Genomic DNA, 19,980 nt, shown 5'->3' with positions numbered 1-19,980 from the left:
GCAATAGGACAGGTAGGGAAAGAATCACAGAATCAGGCAGGCTGGAAGAGAGCTCCAAGCTCAGCCAGCACAACCTAGCACCCAGCCCTGCCCAACCAACCACACCATGGCACTAAGTGCCCCAGCCAGGCTTGGCTGCAACACCTCCAGCCACAGCCACTCCACCACCTCCCTGGGCAGCCCATTCCAGTGCCAATCACTCTCTCTGACAACAACTTCCTAACAACATCCAGCCTAGACCTGCCCTGGCACAACTTGAGGCTGTGTCCCCTTCTTCTGTTGCTGGCTGCCTGGCAGCAGAGCCCAACCCCACCTGGCTACAGCCTCCCTGCAGGCAGCTGCAGGCAGCAATGAGCTCTGCCCTGAGCCTCCTCTGCTGCAGGCTGCACCCCCCAGCTCCCTCAGCCTCTCCTCACAGGGCTGTGCTCCAGGCCCCTCCCCAGCCTTGCTGCCCTTCTCCAAACACCTTCCAGCACCTCAACATCTGTCTTGAATTGAGCAGGCCAGAACTGGACACAGCACTCCAGGGGTGGCCTGAGCAGTGCTGAGCACAGGGGCAGAAGAACCTCCCTTGTCCTGCTGCCCACACTGCTCCTGAGCCAGCCCAGGATGCCATTGGCTCTGCTGCCCACCTGGGCACTGCTGCCTCCTGTTCAGCTACCCTCTCCCAGCACCCCCAGTCCCTCTCTGCCTGGTTGCTCTCAGCCACTCTGGCCCCAGCCTGTAGAGCTGCTTGGGGTTGTTGCGGCCAAAGTGCAGAGCCTGAGCACAGATGCAACAGAACCTCCTTCGACCACCCTTGTCTTGGCCCACTGCAGGACACCGTTGTGCACTGTGAACACGAGCACACCTCGCAGCCTCATGCTCCACCTGCCCATCGGCTTCGACCTGCACATCTCCCCTCAGGTAATCAGCGCGTCCCCCCGCCCCTCACACAGTGGTACAGCCCGCTCCCCCCCGGCTCTGCATGGTACAGCCCAGGGAGCTCCCCCCGCCGTGCCGCAATGGTCTGCTCCTCTCGCCCCCCGCCGGCGCATGGTGCGCGCCGCGCATGCGCAGTGGCGGCTCGTGCGCTCAGCCGGTGGTGTTTACGGCTCCGGAGGGCGGCGGGACGGGCCCGGGAGGGGAGCGGCGTAAACCGGGCCGGGCCGCGCCGCTGCTCAGGTACGGGTGGAGGCTGAGGAGAGACCCTGTCCGCTGAGCTGTGGCTCGTCTCGGTTCGACGCGACCTCACTGGGCCGCTGCCTCTCTCTCCAGCCCTCACCTCGCCCTTCCTCACCGCAGTAGCAGCCCCCTCGGCGATGCTCCCTCGGGCCGCGGCCCCTCAGCGCTGCCCTGCGGCTTTCCCTCGCCACTGCGGCTCCTGCTTCTGCCGAGGGTGCCCTCAAGTGTGGGTGCTCGGTCTTTCCCGTGGCTTTTCCACCGCCTTAACACCTGCTCTCCGGTCAGGGTAGCCTTGGGGCTCCGGGCATGGCCGGAGGCAGCGATGCTGTGTGGGCGCCGGGGCTAAGCAGGTGCAGCCGAGGCGAGGCGGGAGGCGGTGGTTATCACCATCACGCTTATCTAGGCACACCTCACACTCTTATCTCCATCGCTTTCCTCGGCAGCAGCCCGATAAGGCAGGTAGTGACTGAGGTGTGTGGTGTGGGGCTTTTAAGTGTTGTTTGAGGGGGTCTGAAGGGATCAGATTGACAGCTGCGCCGGCTGGAATTTGGGGTTTAATGGGTAAACAGCCTCACCTTTGTTACTCCTTCTGCAGCCTCTTATGCCAGAGCAGGGATTACCCTGGAAACCTCTTGTGGTGAAGGATTGCAGTCTTGTGCCTCGCGTATGGTTTGGAGTCTTCCCTTCTGCGTCTGTTGGTGTTTGCCTTGGAAGAACTCGCTTTGATTCCAGCGTTTTGGTTCAGGCCTCTGAAGGCAGCTTCCCTCGTCAGACTTGTTTGGGTTTTTTTTTTGTGTTATTACTTCTCCTGAAAGATGGCAACGTGTAATTGAGAGGTTTCAATGCTGAAAGGCTGCTCGGTTTGTTACCTGGGTTGTGGCCAGCTAATGGCCAGAGGTGTTTGGGTTTGCATGTTGAGTTTTGCCCCTGCTGAGATTCGTGGCAGTCTGTGCTTTGTAAGTGAATGAAAGAGGTCTGGCAAACGTGGCCTATGAAGAGTGGCTGAGGGAGCTGGGGTTGTACAATCTGGAGGAGAGGAGGCTGAGAGAGGGCCTTATTGCCCTCTACAGCTGCCTAAAAGGAGGTTGTAGTGAATTACTAATGATAAGACAAGAGGAAATGGCCTCAAGTTGCATCAGGGGAGGTTTTGGTTGGATGTAGGCAGGTGGGGATTGGTCTCTTCTCCCACACAACCAGCAACAGAACAAGGAGACACAGTCTCAAGTTGTGCCAAGGGAAATACAGGCTGGATGTTAGGAGGAAGTTCTTCACAGAGAGAGTGATTGCCATTGGAATGGACTGCCCAGGGAGGTGGTGGAGTCACCATCCCTGGAGGTGTTCAGGAGAGGACTGGATGGGGCACTTAATGCAATGGTCTAGTTGACTGGATGGGGCTGGGTGCTAGGTTGGACTGGATGAGCTTGGAGGTCTCTTCCAACCTGGTTGATTCTTTGTTGGGAAGAAGGTCTTTACTGAGTGGGTGGTCAGGCACTGGAACAGTGGTGGTGGAGTCGCCATCCCTGGAGGTGTTTAAAGGTAGAGTGGATGTGGCACTTGAGGCTGTGGTCTAGTGATGAAGGATGCTGGGGTGGAGGTTGGGCTGGATGATCCTGGTGGCAATTCGTAGTGATTAGATGTTGTGCTGAGGGATTTGGTTTAGTCAGGGACTTGTCAGTGTGAAACTAATGATTGGAGTCGATGATCTTGAAGGTCTTTTCCAATCTAAGAATTTCTGTGCTTCTGTGGAAAGTGCAACTGGGCTGATTAGTGGAGGGGGAGACCCTAAAAAGCTGGCTGAAAACAAGCCCTACTTCTAATCTTGGTTCTCACTTCCAACAGAAGGGAAACAAGGTTAAGCAGTATGAGGAGTTGAAATGTCAGAGCTCTATTTTCTGCATTCAAAACAGGCATTGTAGTGGAAGTAAGCTAGTTTCAGAGGTGCCTGACACCTGTCACCACTTGGATATTCCTTGATCTCATTAGAAAGATGCCTCTATGTTGTGGAACGTGGAAGGACAGTTAACTGAGCTAAAACCAGGTTGGACCAGTTGTCCCAGTTGTGTGTTTTGGGAACAATTTGGTTGGGATCTAAAGCAGAGCGCTGTTAAAAGGCACAACTTTTTCACCCCTGCTTTGAATCTCAAGATGTACACTTTAGATTCAAATTAACATTATCAAACGTACATTTAATGGTGAAAAAGTGGAAGAAAAACAGGAAACCTAAGAACCAACACGTGAAGGAAAGTCAAGGGAATCAGCAGCTTCAAGGAAGAGAGGAGTGAATGCAGGATGCAATATGAAACAGATCGAGCAAAGGGATAAGCAGCTCTGTATGTGCAGATGCAAATAGCTGGTGTGTAAGAGAAGCAACAAAACCAAACCAAACCATGCTGGTTGATGAACCCACCTAAGGCTTCAGCTTGATGCCTTTCCTCTCTGAAATGGTAAACTCTTTTTATTGTAGAGGAAATGAAAGGAGTAACTACAGAAAGGGGAGGAGAGGTGGTTTTGGGTTTGTTTTATTCGCGTTTGGGCCATGAATGTCTCAAAAAGTGGCTCGGGTTCCCTGCCTCAGTGTGCCCTGTTTTGTGTGTCTCCACAGGTAGGATGGGTGTTGTTTGAATAGCTGTGACCTTTCCTCAAGGCTCCTTTAGCTTTTCTTTGTTTCCTCTGGAAAGCGAAGTGTGTAATTTACTCTTGCTGAAGGGAACAAATAAAGCCCAACAATTTAGCTCCAGGCAGGTCTTTGGAGCCCAAGAATGAACTCTGGAGCTGTGCTTACTGTGAGCAAAGAAAAGGAATGCATTTAAAAATAAAACACCTTGTGTTTGCTGAAAAAGGACTTAGTGTGTTAAGATTTGGGGGGGGAGGAAAAGCTGGAATGCTAAATTCTTCTGTGTTCTTCTCCCCCTACAGCTTTTCCTTTCAAACCTACAGGTGTTCTATGCATGAAGCCTACAGCTGTGCTTAGTGTAATGCACAGTGGAGGAAGGTGTTTGCTTTTCCTCCCTCCTCATCAACCAGCCTGGCTGGGTTGCTGGAGACGATGATGTTGGTGAATTGAGAAGTGTCTGTAATTGTTAAATCTGTGTCACTCGAGAGTTTCCATGCTGGGGGTTGGCTCATTTAAGAGTTCAGACCTAAGAAATTCCAGTGGAAACTCTCTGCTCTTGCTGCAAGTACTTTACTAATGATAGTGGCTCCAGCTCTAAGGATGAGCTGCGGCAAAGTGCATTTGCCAAAGCTTTTTTCTGCCTCTGAGTTGTTTGAAGCTCTGTGAAAAGAAAACTAGAGATTTTCCAGCTTCTTTCTGCCCATGTCTTAGTCTCTTAATTTACCACTGATGCCATTAGGGATAGAAAGTCCCTGTGTGGCAGGAACTCTAACAGCCGAGCCAGACTTGCGCTGCTGGCTGGATTTGCAGTGAAAAATGACCTATGAGCACAGGAGCTGGAATAATCCTTTGTATAAAAGGCTTCAGTGGAAAAGCTGATGTGGTAGTAAAACGTTGGTAGTGTTTGAAGACACGTGTCTAGTGGCTGTTGTCATTTTCCCCACTGGTGTCAGGTATTCCCTGCCAGATCTGCTGCATTTCCATCTTCATTGTCTGAACCCGGGTAGATGGAGGTGCTTGGCCACAACAACCCCAAGCAGCGCTACAGGCTGGGGACAGAGTGTCTGAGAGCAGCCAGGCAGAGAGGGCCCTGGGGGGGTACTGGTAGATAGTAGCTGAACATGAGCCAGCAGTGTGCCCAGGTGGCCAAGAGAGCCAATGGCATCCTGGGCTGGCCCAGGAGCAGTGTGGCCAGCAGGACAAGGGAGGTTCTTGTGCCCCTGTGCTCAGCACTGCTCAGGCCACCCCTGCAGTGCTGTCCCCAGGTCTGGGCTCCTCCATTGCAGAGAGATGTTGAGATGCTGGAAGGTGTTTGGAGAAGGGCAGCAAGGCTGGGGAGGGGCCTGGAGCAGAGCCCTGTGAGGAGAGGCTGAGGGAGCTGGGGGTGTGCAGCCTGCAGCAGAGGAGGCTCAGGGCAGAGCTCATTGCTGCCTGCAGCTGCCTGCAGGGAGGCTGTAGCCAGGTGGGGTTGGGCTCTGCTGCCAGGCAGCCAGCAACAGAAGAAGGGGACACAGCCTCGAGTTGTGCCAGGGCAGGTCTAGGCTGGGTGTTAGGAGGAAGTTGTTGTCAGAGAGAGTGATTGGCATTGGAATGGGCTGCCCAGGGAGGTGGTGGAGTGGCCGTGGCTGGAGGTGTTGAAGCCAATCCTGGCTGGGGCACTTAGTGCCATGGTCTGGTTGGTTGGGCAGGGCTGGGTGCTAGGTTGGACTGGCTGAGCTTGGAGCTCTCTGCCAACCTGCTTGATTCTACGGTTGTGGGGATGCTTTGCTAGTACTCATGGTCCTGAGAGTGCCTTAAAGTGCTTCAGCATGACTAAGTGCATGTTCTGTACCTCACCTTCCTTTACTCTTCTTTTAGCTTTAGTGCTTACAGCAAACTCCTGACGATGGGAGGCGCAGTGAGCGCGGGAGAAGATAACGACGAATTGATTGATAACCTGAAGGAGGCACAATACATCCGGACAGAGCTGGTGGAGCAGGCATTCCGAGCCATTGATCGAGCAGATTACTACCTGGAGGAGTTCAAAGACAATGCCTACAAGGATTTGGCCTGGAAGCATGGCAATATTCATCTCTCGGCGCCGTGCATTTACTCTGAGGTGATGGAAGCTTTGGATCTGCAGCCAGGGCTGTCATTTTTGAATCTTGGCAGTGGCACTGGTTATCTGAGCTCTATGGTTGGACTCATCTTGGGTAAATAACTTTTCAGTCATCTTAACTGTTTACATTATGTCTTAAAAAAGACAAAAAACAACAAAGGAAAGGTTTTGAAATTGGGAATGAAGCATTCCTCAGGTATTGAAACTGAGAAGTAGGTAGGGACACACAGACCACATGAATCCAATGGGCCAGGTTATCAGGGTGCTTGCAGCCTTCTTTCTGCAGCTGGATGGGATCCAGATTTGTGTGAGTTCAGAATGGGCAGTGATGTAGCTGCATGAGTGGCTGTAGTGGGTTGCTCTAGGACTGGATGCAAACTTGGATTTATTGCTCCATGAGCAAGAACCCATCTCAGGGCCTGCAGTGCTATGGTTAACCTGGGATTGAGCATGTTCACAGAAAAAATCTCCTCTGTGCCTGGTTTCCTCTCCCCTGCCTAGACTGAAACGTGTTTGAGATAGAGTTTTGACTCTTCCCAACATACAGGTGGGAATAGTCTCTGGACAGCAGTTCATGAGTTGGAGCAGGCTTTGTGACCACATCTACAGGAGGCACAAAGCATCAAAGTGCAGATATACAACTGTAATTCAGCCTCATGTGCTTCAGTCCGCAGTTGTGCTGCAGAATGGACAGCAAACAGCCACAGGGTACGTGAGCACTCACAGCCCAGAACCAGCCATGTCCTGGGCAGATCTCTGACAGCAGGGGAAGGCAGGGGATTCTGCCCCTCTGCTGCACTCCACTGAGACCTCATCTGTAGTAGTGGGTCCAGCTCTGGAGTCCTCAGCACAGCAAAGACAGGGACCTGTTGGAGCAGGGCCAGAGGTGGCCACAGCAGGGCTGGAAGCTCTCTGCTATGAGACCAGGTTGAGGGAGTTGGACATTTTCAGCCTGGAGAAGAGAAGGCTCCAGAGAGACCTTCTGGTGGCCAATCAGAAAACTGGAGGCAGACTTACCGGGGCCTGTTGTGACAGGGCAAATGGGGATGGTTTGAGCTGAAAGAGGGAGATTGAGACTGGAGAGAAGGAAGGAAGGAATGTTTGACACTGAGGGTCGTGAGAATCTGGCCCAGGCTGCCCATAGAGGTGGGAGCTGCCCCATCCCTGGCACCATTGCAGGTTAGCTTGTTTGGGACTGTGAGCAGCCTTTGCTTGCAGAGGTCCCTCTGACTGCAGGGGGCATGGACCTTTGAAGGTCAACTCCAACCCAAAACAGTCTATGATTCTGTATTTCCCTTTTGGGGAGCTGTGAAGAGCTCCAGCTGCTGAAATGTTTGCTGGGGTCAGGGTAGAGCCTCGCTCCCATCTCTCACTTGTGATTTGCTGAGATTACCCTGGGTGCCAATAGGTAACTCCAGGGCTTTTGAATTCTGTTGTACTTTTGGATGTTAGAAAGTCAGTTCTGATTTTAAAAAAGCTGAACAAGTTCTGTGTTCCTCAGTACAATTTTTCTGTTCATTGAGACAATGTCTGGTAGCTTTCCCTGCTTCCACTGAGGAGATTTTTGCCATATGAAAAGAAGTGTAAAAGGAACATTGAAATTTTATCTTTTAGGGGAGTGTTTTAAAGTTAGTGCCCTCCATTAGGGTTTGCTCCAGGTAGTCAGTTTTCCAGCAAGAATATGAACGTGTCCCTCCTACAGAGGAATTTCCTGCAGAGTCAAGAGGGACTGATTCAAAACCAGTTGTGCCAAACAGCCTCGTTTGCTGCCAGGAGTGGCAGGTAAAGGATTGCAGGTTCCATTGTAGTACCAAGAGCTGACCCTATGCAGACACTGAAGGAGCAATCAGTTCTAGAGAGCACCCAGAAATGCTCAATCCTGCATGAGCCAGCAGTGTGCCCAGGTGGCCAAGAAGGCCAGTGGCATCCTGGCCTGTATCAGGAATAGTGTGACCAGCAGGACCAAGGACATCCTTCTGCCCCTGTACTCAGCACTGCTTAGGCCACACCTTGAGTCCTGTGCCTGGCTGGCCACTCAATTTAAGGAAGATGTTGAGGTGCTGGAATGTATCCAGAGAAGGGCACCAAGGTTGGTGAGGGGCCTGGAGCACAGCCCTGTGAGGAGATGCTGAGGGAGCTGGGAGTGTGCAGCCTGCAGAAGAGGAGGCTCAGAGCAGAGCTCATTGCTGTCTGCAGCTACCTGAAGGGACGCTGTAGCCAGGTGGGGTTGGATGAGGCCTTGAGTGACCTGTTCCAATGGGAAGTGTCCCTGCCTATGGCACAGGGGGGTTGGAACTGTCTGAGCTTTGAGCACAGCCTTGTGAGGAGAGGCTGAGGGAGCTGGGGGTGTGCAGCCTGCAGAAGAGGAGGCTCAGGGCAGAGCTCATTGCTCTTTACAACTACCTGAAAGGAGGTTGTAGGCAACTGCAGTCAGGCTATTCTGCCAGGCACCCAACAAGAGGACACAGCCTCAAGCTATGCCAGGACAGGTTCAGGCTGGCTGTTAGGAAGAAGCTCTTCAGGGTAAGAGTGATTGGCAGTGGAATGGGCTGCCCAGAGAGGTGGTGGAATCACCATTCCTGGAGGTAAGAGAAGACTGAATAAGACACTTAGTGCCATGGGTTAATGAGAAGGGTTAGGTGATAGGTTGGACTCGATGATCTTAGATGCCTGTCCCAGCCTGGTTGATTCTGTGGCTCTGTGTTGTTTCCTGTTGCCATTATCTCATGTTCTAAACCTGCAGGTCCTTTTGGTGTTAACCACGGTGTGGAGCTTCATTCCGATGTGATCGAATATGCCAAGCAGAAGCTGGACTTCTTCATTAAAACCAGTGACAGCTTTGACAAGTAAGAGTATGGAATCTTTGGCTTCACTTTGTGCACTTGGCTTTGGTCACAGCAGCTCTTGCTCTCTTGTGGCAGCTCTGGATCCAGGGTAATCTGAGGATTCTGGCTCCTTAGGCTTGCTGAGCTGCAGAGTGTGACCTTTGAAGCTGATCTGTGTTGTGGCGGGGGGGAGGTTCAGGAATGTGTTCACAGTGGTTTTAACAGTGGAGCTGCAGACCTTAGAAGGAGCTGGAGAAGGTTAGTTGAAAATACACCTGCAGGTAACAGCTGGAACCTTGCAGGTAGCAGGAACTTGGAGATAATCTCAGGGAACTGGACTGGTTTGAGTGAGGTGGGGATTGGTCTTTTCTCCCCAGTATCAAGTGATAGAACAATTTTGCCAGGGGAAGGTTAAGTTTGAGATAAGGGAAAATGTCTTTCCTGCAAGAATGGTCAGGGATTGGAACAAGCTGCCCAGGGAGGTGTTGGGGTCGCCATCCCTGGAGGTGTTGAAGAAGAAATGTGTGACCATGGCACTTGGGGACATAGTTTAGTTGCTGTGCTGCTGTTGGGTTGCTGGTCAGACTTGATTTTCAAGCCAAACAATTCTATCATTCTTTAATAGTTAGGTTTGTGATCATGTGTGTGGTTATCAGAAGAGTATGCACTGGTAACTGTGTTGGCCTCACAGGTTACGTGAGGAGAAAACAAATGCTGGTTTAAAATGAGAGGATACTTTTATGATGATTAAACAGGTACTAAAACTGCTCAGCCTTTGAGTTATGTTCTTCCTTAGAACCTTCATTTTGTTGATGTCACAAGGAAGAACTTTCCAGCAAGATAACCACTGCCAACAGTTACCTCAGCAAAAATGTTGTGCCTGTCATAGTTTTGGATCCCTCTCACGGTTTATTCCAACAGGGAAGTGTCTCTGGATACCTGATAGTGCTCCCCTTGTGGGAGGAAGAAAACTGAAGCTGTGACATGCTGGAATTTAAACTCCTCAGCCTTGTGCTGTTTCTGCAGTACTGGAAAGCTGCTGATTGCAGGGGCTGAGTGTTCTTGATGTTGGCAGCAGACTGAAAGTTTTTTGGCATGGACAGTGCTTGTGCACAGATAACAGTGTGGACTCCCAGCCTGGAGCCAGCTCTGTCCTGGGCTGATCCCCAGCGATGTGGGCAACAGGGGCAGGGAGAGGGTTCTGCCTCTCTGCTGCACTCTGCTGAAACCACACCTGCAGTGCTGAGGCCAGCTCTGAAGTCCTCTGCACAGACAGGGAACTTTTGAAGCAGGACCAGAGGAGGCCACAGCAATGGTAGGAGGGCTGGAAGCTCTCTGCTGTGAGGCCAGGATGAGAGAGTTGGGCTTGGTCAGCCTGGAGGAGAAAAGGTTCCAGGGAGACCTTAGAGAGCAGCCTTCCAGAATTTGAAGAGGGCTACAGGAGAGCTTGGGACAGCCTTTGTAAAAAGGCATGGAGTGGTAGGATGCAGACTGATGGCTCCAAAGTGGAAGAAGCTCAGTTTACATGAGGCATCAGCAAGAAATTCTTCCCCGTGGGGGTGATGAGGCACAGGAACAGGTTGCTCAGAGAAGTTCTGGAGCCTTCAAGCCTGGAAGTGTTCAAAGGTTGGATGGGGCCTTGAGCAAGTTGGTCTAGTGGGAGGCATCCCTGCCTATGACAGGGGAGTTGGAACTAGATAATCTTTAAAGTCCCTTCCAACCCACACAACTTTATGATCCTGTGTTATGATGTCTGTCTTTTTTCCAGTCTTTTCCATTGTTTCATTTTTGTCAGAGTCACAAAACCAATTCCTTTGCTCAGTTGTAACATTCTTGTGCTGTGCACTTCTCCTTCCCTTCCAGATTTGAATTCTGTGAGCCATCTTTTGTTACTGGCAATTGCTTGGAGATTTCTCCTGACTGTACTCAGTATGACCGTGTTTACTGTGGTGCTGGTGTCCAGAAGGAACATGAAGACTACATGAAAAACCTCTTGAAAGTTGGGGGAATTCTTGTCATGCCTCTAGAAGAGAAGGTTGAGTGATCTTTACACCTCTTCCAGTTCTTTCTTTTGGGTTTGTTTAACAGCTCTTCCTTTAGTCTGCCCTTATGTAGCAGGTTGACCCTGGAATGGGTTGCCCAGGGAGGTGGTTGAGGCCTCATCCCTGGAGGTGTTTAAGGGCAGGCTGGATGAGGCTGTGGCCAGCCTGCTCTAGGTTAGGGTGTCCCTGCCCATGGCAGGGGGCTTGGAACTAGATGATTCTTGTGGTTCCTTCCAACCCTGACTGATTCTATGATTCTAGGTTGAGGAAAGAGTGAAGCCCTCCAGTTCTCACTGTGAGGGAGGCTGCAGCTTTGCACACTTCAGAATGTGTAAGGAATTGAGAGTGCTGCCATTTTTTCACATATTCTGATCTGTTCAGTACAAATTCACTTGCCACGCTGCAGCAACATGCCAGTGACATCATCTGTTGTAACAGGAGAAGGGGTGATGGCTTGAGTGTTACCCACCTTCTCCACACTTAAGAAAAATCACCCAGACTAGACTCAGCTGAGCTGGAAATCAGAATGAAGCGTTATATTTATAGCTTAGCACAAGATCTAAGCAGGTGTTTACAATCTATACAGCTATAGATAATAATATGCAAGTTAAAAAGTGATACAGAAACACAACAGCCCTCCCAGAAACCAGAGTCCCCAGGAGGAGCTCCCAACCACCCTTCCACCTCCTTTCCACCTCTTTTCCTTGTCCTAGGTTTTGCCTTGCATTCAAGGTGAGTTTGGAGAATTGGCCAGGGGAGTTAAGCAGAAGGATTAGTCACACAGACAGCAAGTTAGGGAGAGAAGGGAGGCAGCCAGAGCCAGAAAGCAACTCTGTTATCTATATTTGTGTTCTTGTTTTTATACACCTCAGCAAGCCTATGAGTGCAGTAGACATCACCATTGTTTCCTTTTCACAGCCTATCATCTAATTCCTCTCACTAAAATATCCCTTCTAGGCTCAAACTAGCACACTAAAAGAGGGGAGATTCAGCCCAGGTAGAAGGAATATGAGGAAAAGAGGAGAATCAATGTGGCTGGAGAAGCAGTGTTGCTGAGGGAGTGCCTGCTGGGTTGTGCTGGTAAAACAGCCTGTGCAGGAGCTGCTTGCTGCCTGCTCTGAACGTCACAGAATCATTTAGGCAGGAAAAGGCCTTTCAGATCTAAGAGTCCAACCAGTAACACTACCAAATCCATCACCAAGCCATGTGTGTCAGCACATCTCCAGGGCTTTTAAACCCCTCCAGGGATAGGGACTCCATCACTGCTCTGGGCAGCCTTCTTTCAAGGCCTGACAACCCTTCTGGGGAAGAAATCTTTCCTCATGGCCAACCTAAGCCTCCTCTGTGGCAACTTGAGGCTGTTTCCTCTGGTTCCTTGGGAGAAGGGATTAACCCCCACCTGACTCCAGCCTCCTTTCAGGGAGCTATAGAAAGCCAGAAGGTCTCCCCTTAGCTTCCTTTTCTTCTGGGTTAGCACCCCTAGATCCTTGAGCTGCTTCTCACAGGATTCCTGCTCTGCACTTCAGGAAGTGTTTAGAGATAAATAGGTGCTGTATTGAGCTGCCTCTCAACTCAATGGCTCTGTTATACAGCTTCTGTTGAAATCAATCCTTAGGTGTAGGGCTTAAAGCTTGTGTAGTTTTGGAGCATGTAAGGAAACCAGAAGCACCACAGAATCATTTAGTTTGTCCTTCTAAACTGATTCAGAAATGCTGTGGGCAAAAACTCTTTTTTGTGAGGGGTGATGTCACAGCAGGCTGCCCAGGGAGGTTGTGGAGCCTTCCTCCCTGGAGATACTCAAAACCCACCTGGATGTGTTCCTGTGTGGTCTGGTCTAGGAGATCCTGCTCTGGCAAGGGGGTTGGACTGGATGAGCTTTGGAGGTCCCTTCCAGCCCCTGACATTCTTTTGGGGCTAATCAGCAAGTGACAGGATGAGAGCAAATGGCCTCAAGTTGTGCTGGAGGAGGTTTAGGTTGGACATGAAGAACAAATTCTTCCCCTTGATTGTTGTCAAAGCCTGACCTAGGCTGCTCAGGGCAGTGATGGAGTCCCCATCCCTGGAGGGCTTTCAAAGCTGTGGAGCCAGGGACCATGGTTTAGTGGTGCCCTGGCACTGCTGGCTGGGATGATCTTGGAGGTATTTTCCAAACTGAATGGTTCCATGATTCTAAGATGTGGGAAAGCAGGGGGAGCCAAACTGCTGTTGCAACAGATGAAGCTCCTTAGGACTAAATCCTGTCACAGGTTCTCTGGTTTCCCAAAACATCCTCAGTATCTCTCCTGGTCACTTAAACTTTTCCTCTTGTAGCTTGTCCAGGCAGAAAAAATTGCTTGTTCATTTTTGTGTGTGTGTGTGTGTTCAGAGCTCTTACTGTAGCTCACACAATGGACAATCACCTCCTTGTTTTGCTTTAGCTGACTAAGATCACTCGTACTGGCCCTTCTGCCTGGGAGACCAAGAAGATTCTGGCTGTGTCCTTTGCTCCTTTGATTCAGCCCAACCAGGCAGACTCAGGCAAATCTCGGCTTGTTCACCTGCGTGAGTACACTCCTGGGGCTGGGGGAGGCTTCCTTGGGGCTCCATGGCTTTAAGGTCCACCTTGCCTCCTTAGATGTCACATCCCTCTGAATCCTTCAGAGGGAAACAACTGCCAACTGCTTCCTGCTTTGAGCACTGGTGTCAGCCTTATGTTGATCCCTCTCGTTTCATAGAATCAGGGAATTGTTTGGGTTGAAGAAGACCTCTAAGATTCATTGAGTCCAACCATCAGCCTAACACCACCAGGGCCATTAAACCATGTCCCAGAGGACCATATCTACAGGTTTCTTGAACCCTTCCATCGTTGGCAACCTCACCACCTTCTCTGGGCAGCCTGTTCCAATCCCTGACCACTCTTGCAGGGAAAACATTTTTGCTTATCTCCAACCTAAACCTTCCCTGGCACAACTTCAGGCCATGAAATAACTCTGGAGGCCTGCTGCAAGAATCACCATTTCAGATTCTGATTGCTTGGGAAACTGTACCTAAACTTTGTGGGATGTTGCTTTTGCACACCCAGACATCTGTTTTTACTCCAGTGTGATGCACTGCCGTGGTTCTGAGGCCATGGGGATGAAAACCACACGAGCACTACCTGTCAACAAACATTTTTATCTACTCAAAGGCTCTCCTCACCTAGAATTAAGAATTATTCTGAGCCTGCAATGCTGGAGAGAGAGCCAAGTTGTGCAATTTCTGGTGAGCTGTTTGAAATGCAGGTCGTAGGCAGTGGCCTCAATCTTGAGATTAAGCTTGCAGTGTGGAAAGGCCTCTTAAGAACACATGAAGGCAGAGACACTTCCATAAAGGGATTAGTCAGGCTTTGTTCTTATTCTGGCAAGGTGTCTTTGCGTGACAAAAAGCAGCTCAGGAAGCAGCCTTTAGAGTGCTGGAGAGTCCTTTAGGGGCCTATTTCAGCGTGCTCTGCGTGGTGGCTTTGTAGTGAGACCTGCATGTGGAATATATTCCAGGAGTTTTCTTGGTGATTCCTTCATTCAGGGCAAAGGATTTGCACATCTCAGTAGAAAACAGAGCTTTCTGCTGCAATTTTAATTCATTGCAATGCATGGATGTGTGTGCATCAAGGCATTGTGCTTCTTTAGCTTCATGAGTTGTGCTGTGCACTTCCAGGCTGGCAGCAAATGAATGATGAAGACAGAATAGTTTTTCCAAAGCCTTGTTTTGGGAAGGATTTTAATACAATAACTTACTGTATGCTTCTATAATTAACTTTCAGCAGATGATTTCCAGCCTGTTTTCACCCACTTAGGTCTGAAGCAGTTTTTGGAGGGCATGCTGAGGTTTTAGAAGTGAAGAACTTGGCAGTGCTGAAGGAAATTCATGAGGGAAAAACGATTCTCTGGAAGAGTTGATTGGATTTGGGGTCTGGTTATCTTCTGTAGGAAAATAACCCCCTCTCAGTTCTTAACCAGCCATGGTTTCAGTCACTAAGTCTGCATTTGTATAATCTTTAAGACATATGTATGCTAAAATAATCATCAGGATCTAGCTGAGGATGTCCCTGCTTAACTGCAGAGGGGCTTGGACTAGATGACCTTTGCAAGTCCTTTCCAACCCAGACCATTCTGTGATTCCATGACTTGACATCAAACTATGAAACTTTTCTTTCATCCCATTCTTATTTTTCAGTTAATGAGAGAAAAGTGTAATTAACTGTTTGTTTGGAAACTTCCAACCCAGTTTATCAGAGCTGACAGCAGTTGAATAGAGCTGGTTTTGTAAGCCCAGCAGGGAATTCCAGTGGCCTGATTTTGAGCAAATACCACTTCTCCTGTCAGTACTTAAGGCTGAGAGACTTGGGGCTGTTTAGTCTGGAGAAGGCTGAGAGGGGATCTGATTGATGTTTATAAATGTCTAAAAGGTGAGGGGCAAGAAGAAGGGGCCAGGCTCTCTTCACTGAGGTCCTGTGGTAGGACAAGGGGCAGTGGACACAAACCAGAACCCAGGAAGTGCCATCTCGAAGTGAAGAGAAACTTAGTTACTCTGAGGGTGCTGGAGGCCTGGAGCAGGCTGCCCAGAAAGGTTGTGGAGTCTCCTCTGGAGACTTTCAAGACTCATCTGGATTCATCCCTGTGTGACCTGCCCTAGGTGACCCCGCTTTGGCAGAGGTTTGGGCTTGATCTTTGGAGTTCCCTTCCAGCCCTTAGCCTTCTGCCATGCCTCCAACCCTTCCTTCCCTGGAGATCTTTAAGGCCAGGCTGGATGAGGCTCTGAGCAACCTGATCTAGTGTGAGGTGTCTCTGCCCATGGCCGGGGGATTGCAATCCTGCCTCAATGCCTCTGTGATTGTGTTTCAGCCCCCGTGGCTGTTCACACTACAACCTTCAGATCCTTTTCTGCCACCAGCTCTCCAGCCACACTGCCCCAGAGCTGTAGCATTGCCTGGGGCGGTTGTGCCCCAGCCTCAATGCCTGTGTCATTGTGTTTCAGCGCCCGTGGCTGTTCGCAGCCTGCAGGACTTGGCTCGCATAGCCATCAGAGGAACCATCAAGAAGCTCATCCAGCAGGAGAGCCTGGGCAGGGCCGGGAGCGGGCTGAAGAACCCGCCGCGGTTCAAGCGCCGCCGCCTGCGCCGCCGCCGGATGGAGACCATCGTCTTCCTGGACAAAGAGGTCTTTGCCAGCCGCATCTCCAACCCCTCGGATGACAACAACAACAGCGAGGAGATGGAAGAGGAGAGGCGTGAAGAGGAGGAAACCAAACCTTCTGAACTCAAGCCAGATCCCCCTGTAAACTTCTTGAGAGAAAAGGTCTTGAGCCTGCCTTTGCCTGACCCCTTGAAGTATTACCTGCTGTATTACAGGGAGAAGTAATTCCCTTCCCCTAGAGAGAGGGAAGTAGGCAGAAGATGCTACTTAGGGCTTGACAAATGTATACCACTTGCTTGCCTGCTAAAAGACCACCCAAGGCAGTAGGCTAGCTGGGGAATGTGGCTCCTGTACACTTAAACTTGTTAGCTTTTGGTTTTTTTTTAATTGAATTTCTTCTTTCTCCTCAGTTGTGTGCTAGAGTTTTATCCTACAGCAGGGATTCCTTAGGAAGCAAGTTGGTGAAATGCTCAGCTGCTGCTGGAAAGGAGGATTGAAGTCCCTGAGGCTAACTGTGCAAAGACACTGAATATCTCGTGGCTGCTCTGCTGAGTTGCAATGTTAAGTACTTCTAAGCAGCTCCCTAAAGACCTTGGCTGTCTCTGCTCCCTCCCACCACACCTGCCTCATGTTCACTGTGGGGTGTGTTTAAGGGAGGATGAAGATCATTAGTGAAAACCAACCTGGGCAAAAATTGTTTCTTCCAGTCCTCAGCTTGGACAGGAATGAAGGAATGCTTCGTGTTAACCCTTGGTGCCATCTGGGTTTTGAACAAGAAGGAAACCATCAGCTCCCCTTTGGTTGGTCTCAGTTTTGCTTAGAAACGAGCTGCAGTTTGTCAGTGAAAGGTGAAGAGGTACAAATGGTTTAGAGAGTTTTGGTTTTCCTGGTGGGGAAACAGCTGCTCTGGTGAAGTGGTCTGAGAGGGGCAGAGTTGGTGCTTGGTTTCGTTTGTAAAGTGGTGGAGGCAAAGAAAGAGATGCAAACCTGATCAGCTTTGGCAGGATGCTGGGAGAGTTAGGGCTGGGGCTGCTGTCTGTGGAGATGTTTACTCTTAAGTGGGGAAGAGGGTAGAGAGGAGAAGCAGAGCAGTGAGGTGGTGAGAACTTGACTGTGAAAGCAGAATCTGGGTTTTGCTGCTGTGTGAGAGCTCTGCTGGGCTGAAGAGTGTGGAGTGAGGCATGCTAGGCTGAGCAGAGCTCTTTGTGTCCTGCTAAATCAGCCAAATGGAGTTTTGTGGAGGCTGTCTAGAACCTGAGAACAGTCTAGAAAGCCACACTGGTGCAGGTGTTAGTGCACCTGAGCGTGTGCACCCTGCAAAGTGGCTGGAGCACAGCTTTGTGCACACACCTTCCACCTGCATAGGTGGAGTGAAGTTGATCCACTTGCTAGGTGATTTTTATTCCTGCAGCAATCAAATAGATGTTTTTAACAGGCTCATGCAGAAGAACTTGACACCCTGCAGCTCTGTGGATGTGACCTCTTCACTTTTTATCCCCAGGTCTTCCTGAAATGGTGATGGAAGGAGGTAGGTTTAGGAAGGGAAGTTTGGATCTGCCTGTTAGAAGAATCTACCTAAACTGGTAGAGGCTGGAGAGAAACCTTCGTCAAACACTCCTAAAACTGGGAGAGAGGTTAAAACCACCCCTCTGAATAGGTCATGAGGCTATGGTAAGGCTTTGCCCCATCAGAAGGGCTTCAGTTGGGTGTCTCTTTGATATCTTTTTGGGCTCATTTTTGTCTTGGGCTGGCACCTCGTGTGAGGAGGACTGGCCAAAAACCCGCTGGGTTCTCGGTTAGCGGTGCCGAGTTGCACAGCTTGCTTAGTGACAAACAGCAGCTCCAAAATAAACAGATAACTTTTATGTCCTGAGTGTGAGGTGGAGAATTCTTCCTTGCTCTTCAGTTTTTGGGTGTATTTCTAAGGGTGCCAGGTAATGTGGTGTCTGCCGTGCAACTGCTGGTGCATAACACGGTTGTAGGCTGTGTTTTGCTTCTGCTTTCCCAAGTCTCCACTGCTGGCCTCAGTACACCCCAAAATATCTTGCTCTTTCAGGTTTTTGTTTCTTTGGTTAAACAGGGCAGTTCTGTGGGCGCTCAGCTGATGGTTTCCTGCACACCTGCAAATACCCTTGGTGTGAATCTAGCAGCTGCCACAGATTTCCCTCTGAAGCTGGTGGTGAATAGAGGCTTAACGTACTCAATGTGTGATAGCTCTCTGTGCCTTCCCCACAGGCTGTCACCTCCATCTGGGAGGCTTTTCTGCTCTTTAGCTGTCACACTAGGTGCCTTTCTGAATTGTGGCACAGTTTTGTACCCCTGCAGAGCACAGAGTGCTCCTGCTTCTGGCTACCAGGTTGTACTTCAGTTTGTTGATTAAGAAATTTCTTTTAAAGCAGCTGCTTTAAAAATTAACCTGCACTTTTGGCTTTGGTTATAGTTAAATCTAGAAGAGGGCAGGTTGAGGCTGGAGGTTAGGAAGAAATTCTTGACAGTGAGAGTGGGGAGACACTGGCACAGGTTGCCCAGGGAGGCTGTGGATGCTCCCTCCCTGGAGATGTTCAAGGCCAGGTTGGATGAGGCCTTGAGCAACCTGTTCTAGTGGGAGGTGTCCCTGCCTATGGCAGGGGGATTGGAACTGAATGAGCTTTGAGGTCCCTTCCAACTCAAACCATTCTATGATTCTGTGAAGGCCTTGCTGAGACCCTGTTAAAGCTGACCAGTTGTGGGAGAGTTCATTATCATTTATCCCTGTTGGGTTTTTACCCCCATCCTACCCCTAGTTGTCAGAACCTCATTTAGCAGATTTTTCTTTCACCAGATTTGCCTTTGTTTGTTTGTTTGTTTGTGTTTCATTTATTACATCTGCTAGATTTTTTGGGTAGCTTTCTATGAGATGCCTAAAGGAAAACATTGCTATTTTTATTTTCCCCTAGAGATTATTGACTCAATAAATATTTAGACAGGGAATTTATGTTTGGGCTTGTCAGATTGTCCCCAAACCCCACAGATCCAAACAAACCCCATAGCAGAAGTGTGCTGTGTAGTTAACAACTGTGAGCTGCTATTGCTTATAGCCTGGAATCAAAAGGCAACTAAATCCATTTCCCCTGTGCCACTGTAGTTTTCTTTGTGGATTAACTACAGGCTAAGTCTGGAAGCTGTCTGGGGATTTTTACCTGCTTTATTTCCCTTCCTGCTCTAATTTTTCCTCTTCATTTTAACTGGATCTGCTATCTCCTTTTAGGATTTCAGTACCACCATGAACTTGCAAAGAGGACTGAACTTGAAGCTGCTTTAATCATTAGTGTGTAAGTTACCAACCAAACAACAGATCTCTCTGTAGAAACTAGAGTGGAATTGGCCTGAGGCATGCACAAGTGTTACTCAACTTCAACTTTAAGAAGTGTTTCTGTATCAATACATTCAGTAAAGACTTTTTAGCCTTCTTACCTTGACTCTGCATCTTCTTGTGATAAGGATGCTCTGTAGATAAGGGTTTCTTTCCCTAAGAGACTACAAACATTAAGGGGGGGGGGGGGGGAAATAAAGGCACTTAATAATGTAGTGCAGCTGCATAGTTTTAGGTGAACTCCTCAGAAAACAATCTCTCAAACCTGCCCAGCTGCTCATTTCCAAACCTTTATGGAATGGAGTTGTGCAAGCAATGGTTTGGAATTGGCACAGACAGAACTGATCTGGATTTAATGGATCAGAATGATGAAAGAGTGAATTCACTGCTAGACCTGTGGACAACAGATACCTAATTTGGTCCATTTCTGTGCTTCAAGGAGCTGCCTGAACCAAATGTTGAGGGATTTGTTGAGTTCATTCTGAACTGCAGCTCCTCTCTTGCCTCCTGTGCTCTGTGTCAGTGCTTCATGAATGCAGATTTTTCAGAGCTGATGTTCAAGATTTCCATTTTGTTACTACTGACAACAATATTTTGGCTTCAGCTGGAAGAAAGAATGGATCATAACAGCAACTACAGCTGTTGCTGATGAAACCATAGAATGGGTTGGGTTGGAAGGGACCTCCAAAGGTCACCCAGTCCAGCCCCCCTGCAGTCAGCAGGGACATCCTCCAC

At 49.6% G+C, this 19,980-nt stretch overlaps 1 protein-coding gene across 2 annotated transcripts; it reads left to right on the top strand.

The window, feature by feature from the left end:
- The first annotated feature begins 817 nt into the window (after positions 1–817).
- Positions 818–19,345, top strand: PCMTD2 (protein-L-isoaspartate (D-aspartate) O-methyltransferase domain containing 2). 2 transcript variants are annotated; one of them, XM_064167567.1, is made up of 6 exons: positions 818–906; positions 5,636–5,970; positions 8,620–8,722; positions 10,565–10,736; positions 13,161–13,284; positions 15,736–19,345. In XM_064167567.1, exons 2-6 carry the CDS (start codon positions 5,664–5,666, stop codon positions 16,116–16,118), a joined length of 1,089 nt encoding a protein of 362 aa, XP_064023637.1. In that variant the 5' UTR covers positions 818–906; positions 5,636–5,663; the 3' UTR covers positions 16,119–19,345. The 2 variants fall into 2 exon arrangements, with proteins under 2 accessions (XP_064023637.1, XP_064023636.1); XM_064167566.1 differs by lacking the exon at positions 818–906 and adding an exon at positions 1,047–1,164.
- Positions 19,346–19,980: the final 635 nt, after the last annotated feature.

This window comes from Pogoniulus pusillus, chromosome 29, assembly GCF_015220805.1.
Source record: "Pogoniulus pusillus isolate bPogPus1 chromosome 29, bPogPus1.pri, whole genome shotgun sequence".
NCBI classification, from domain to species: Eukaryota; Metazoa; Chordata; class Aves; order Piciformes; family Lybiidae; genus Pogoniulus; species Pogoniulus pusillus.
Note: the sequence above shows the minus strand (reverse complement) of the source record. Positions and strands in the feature narration are given on the sequence as shown.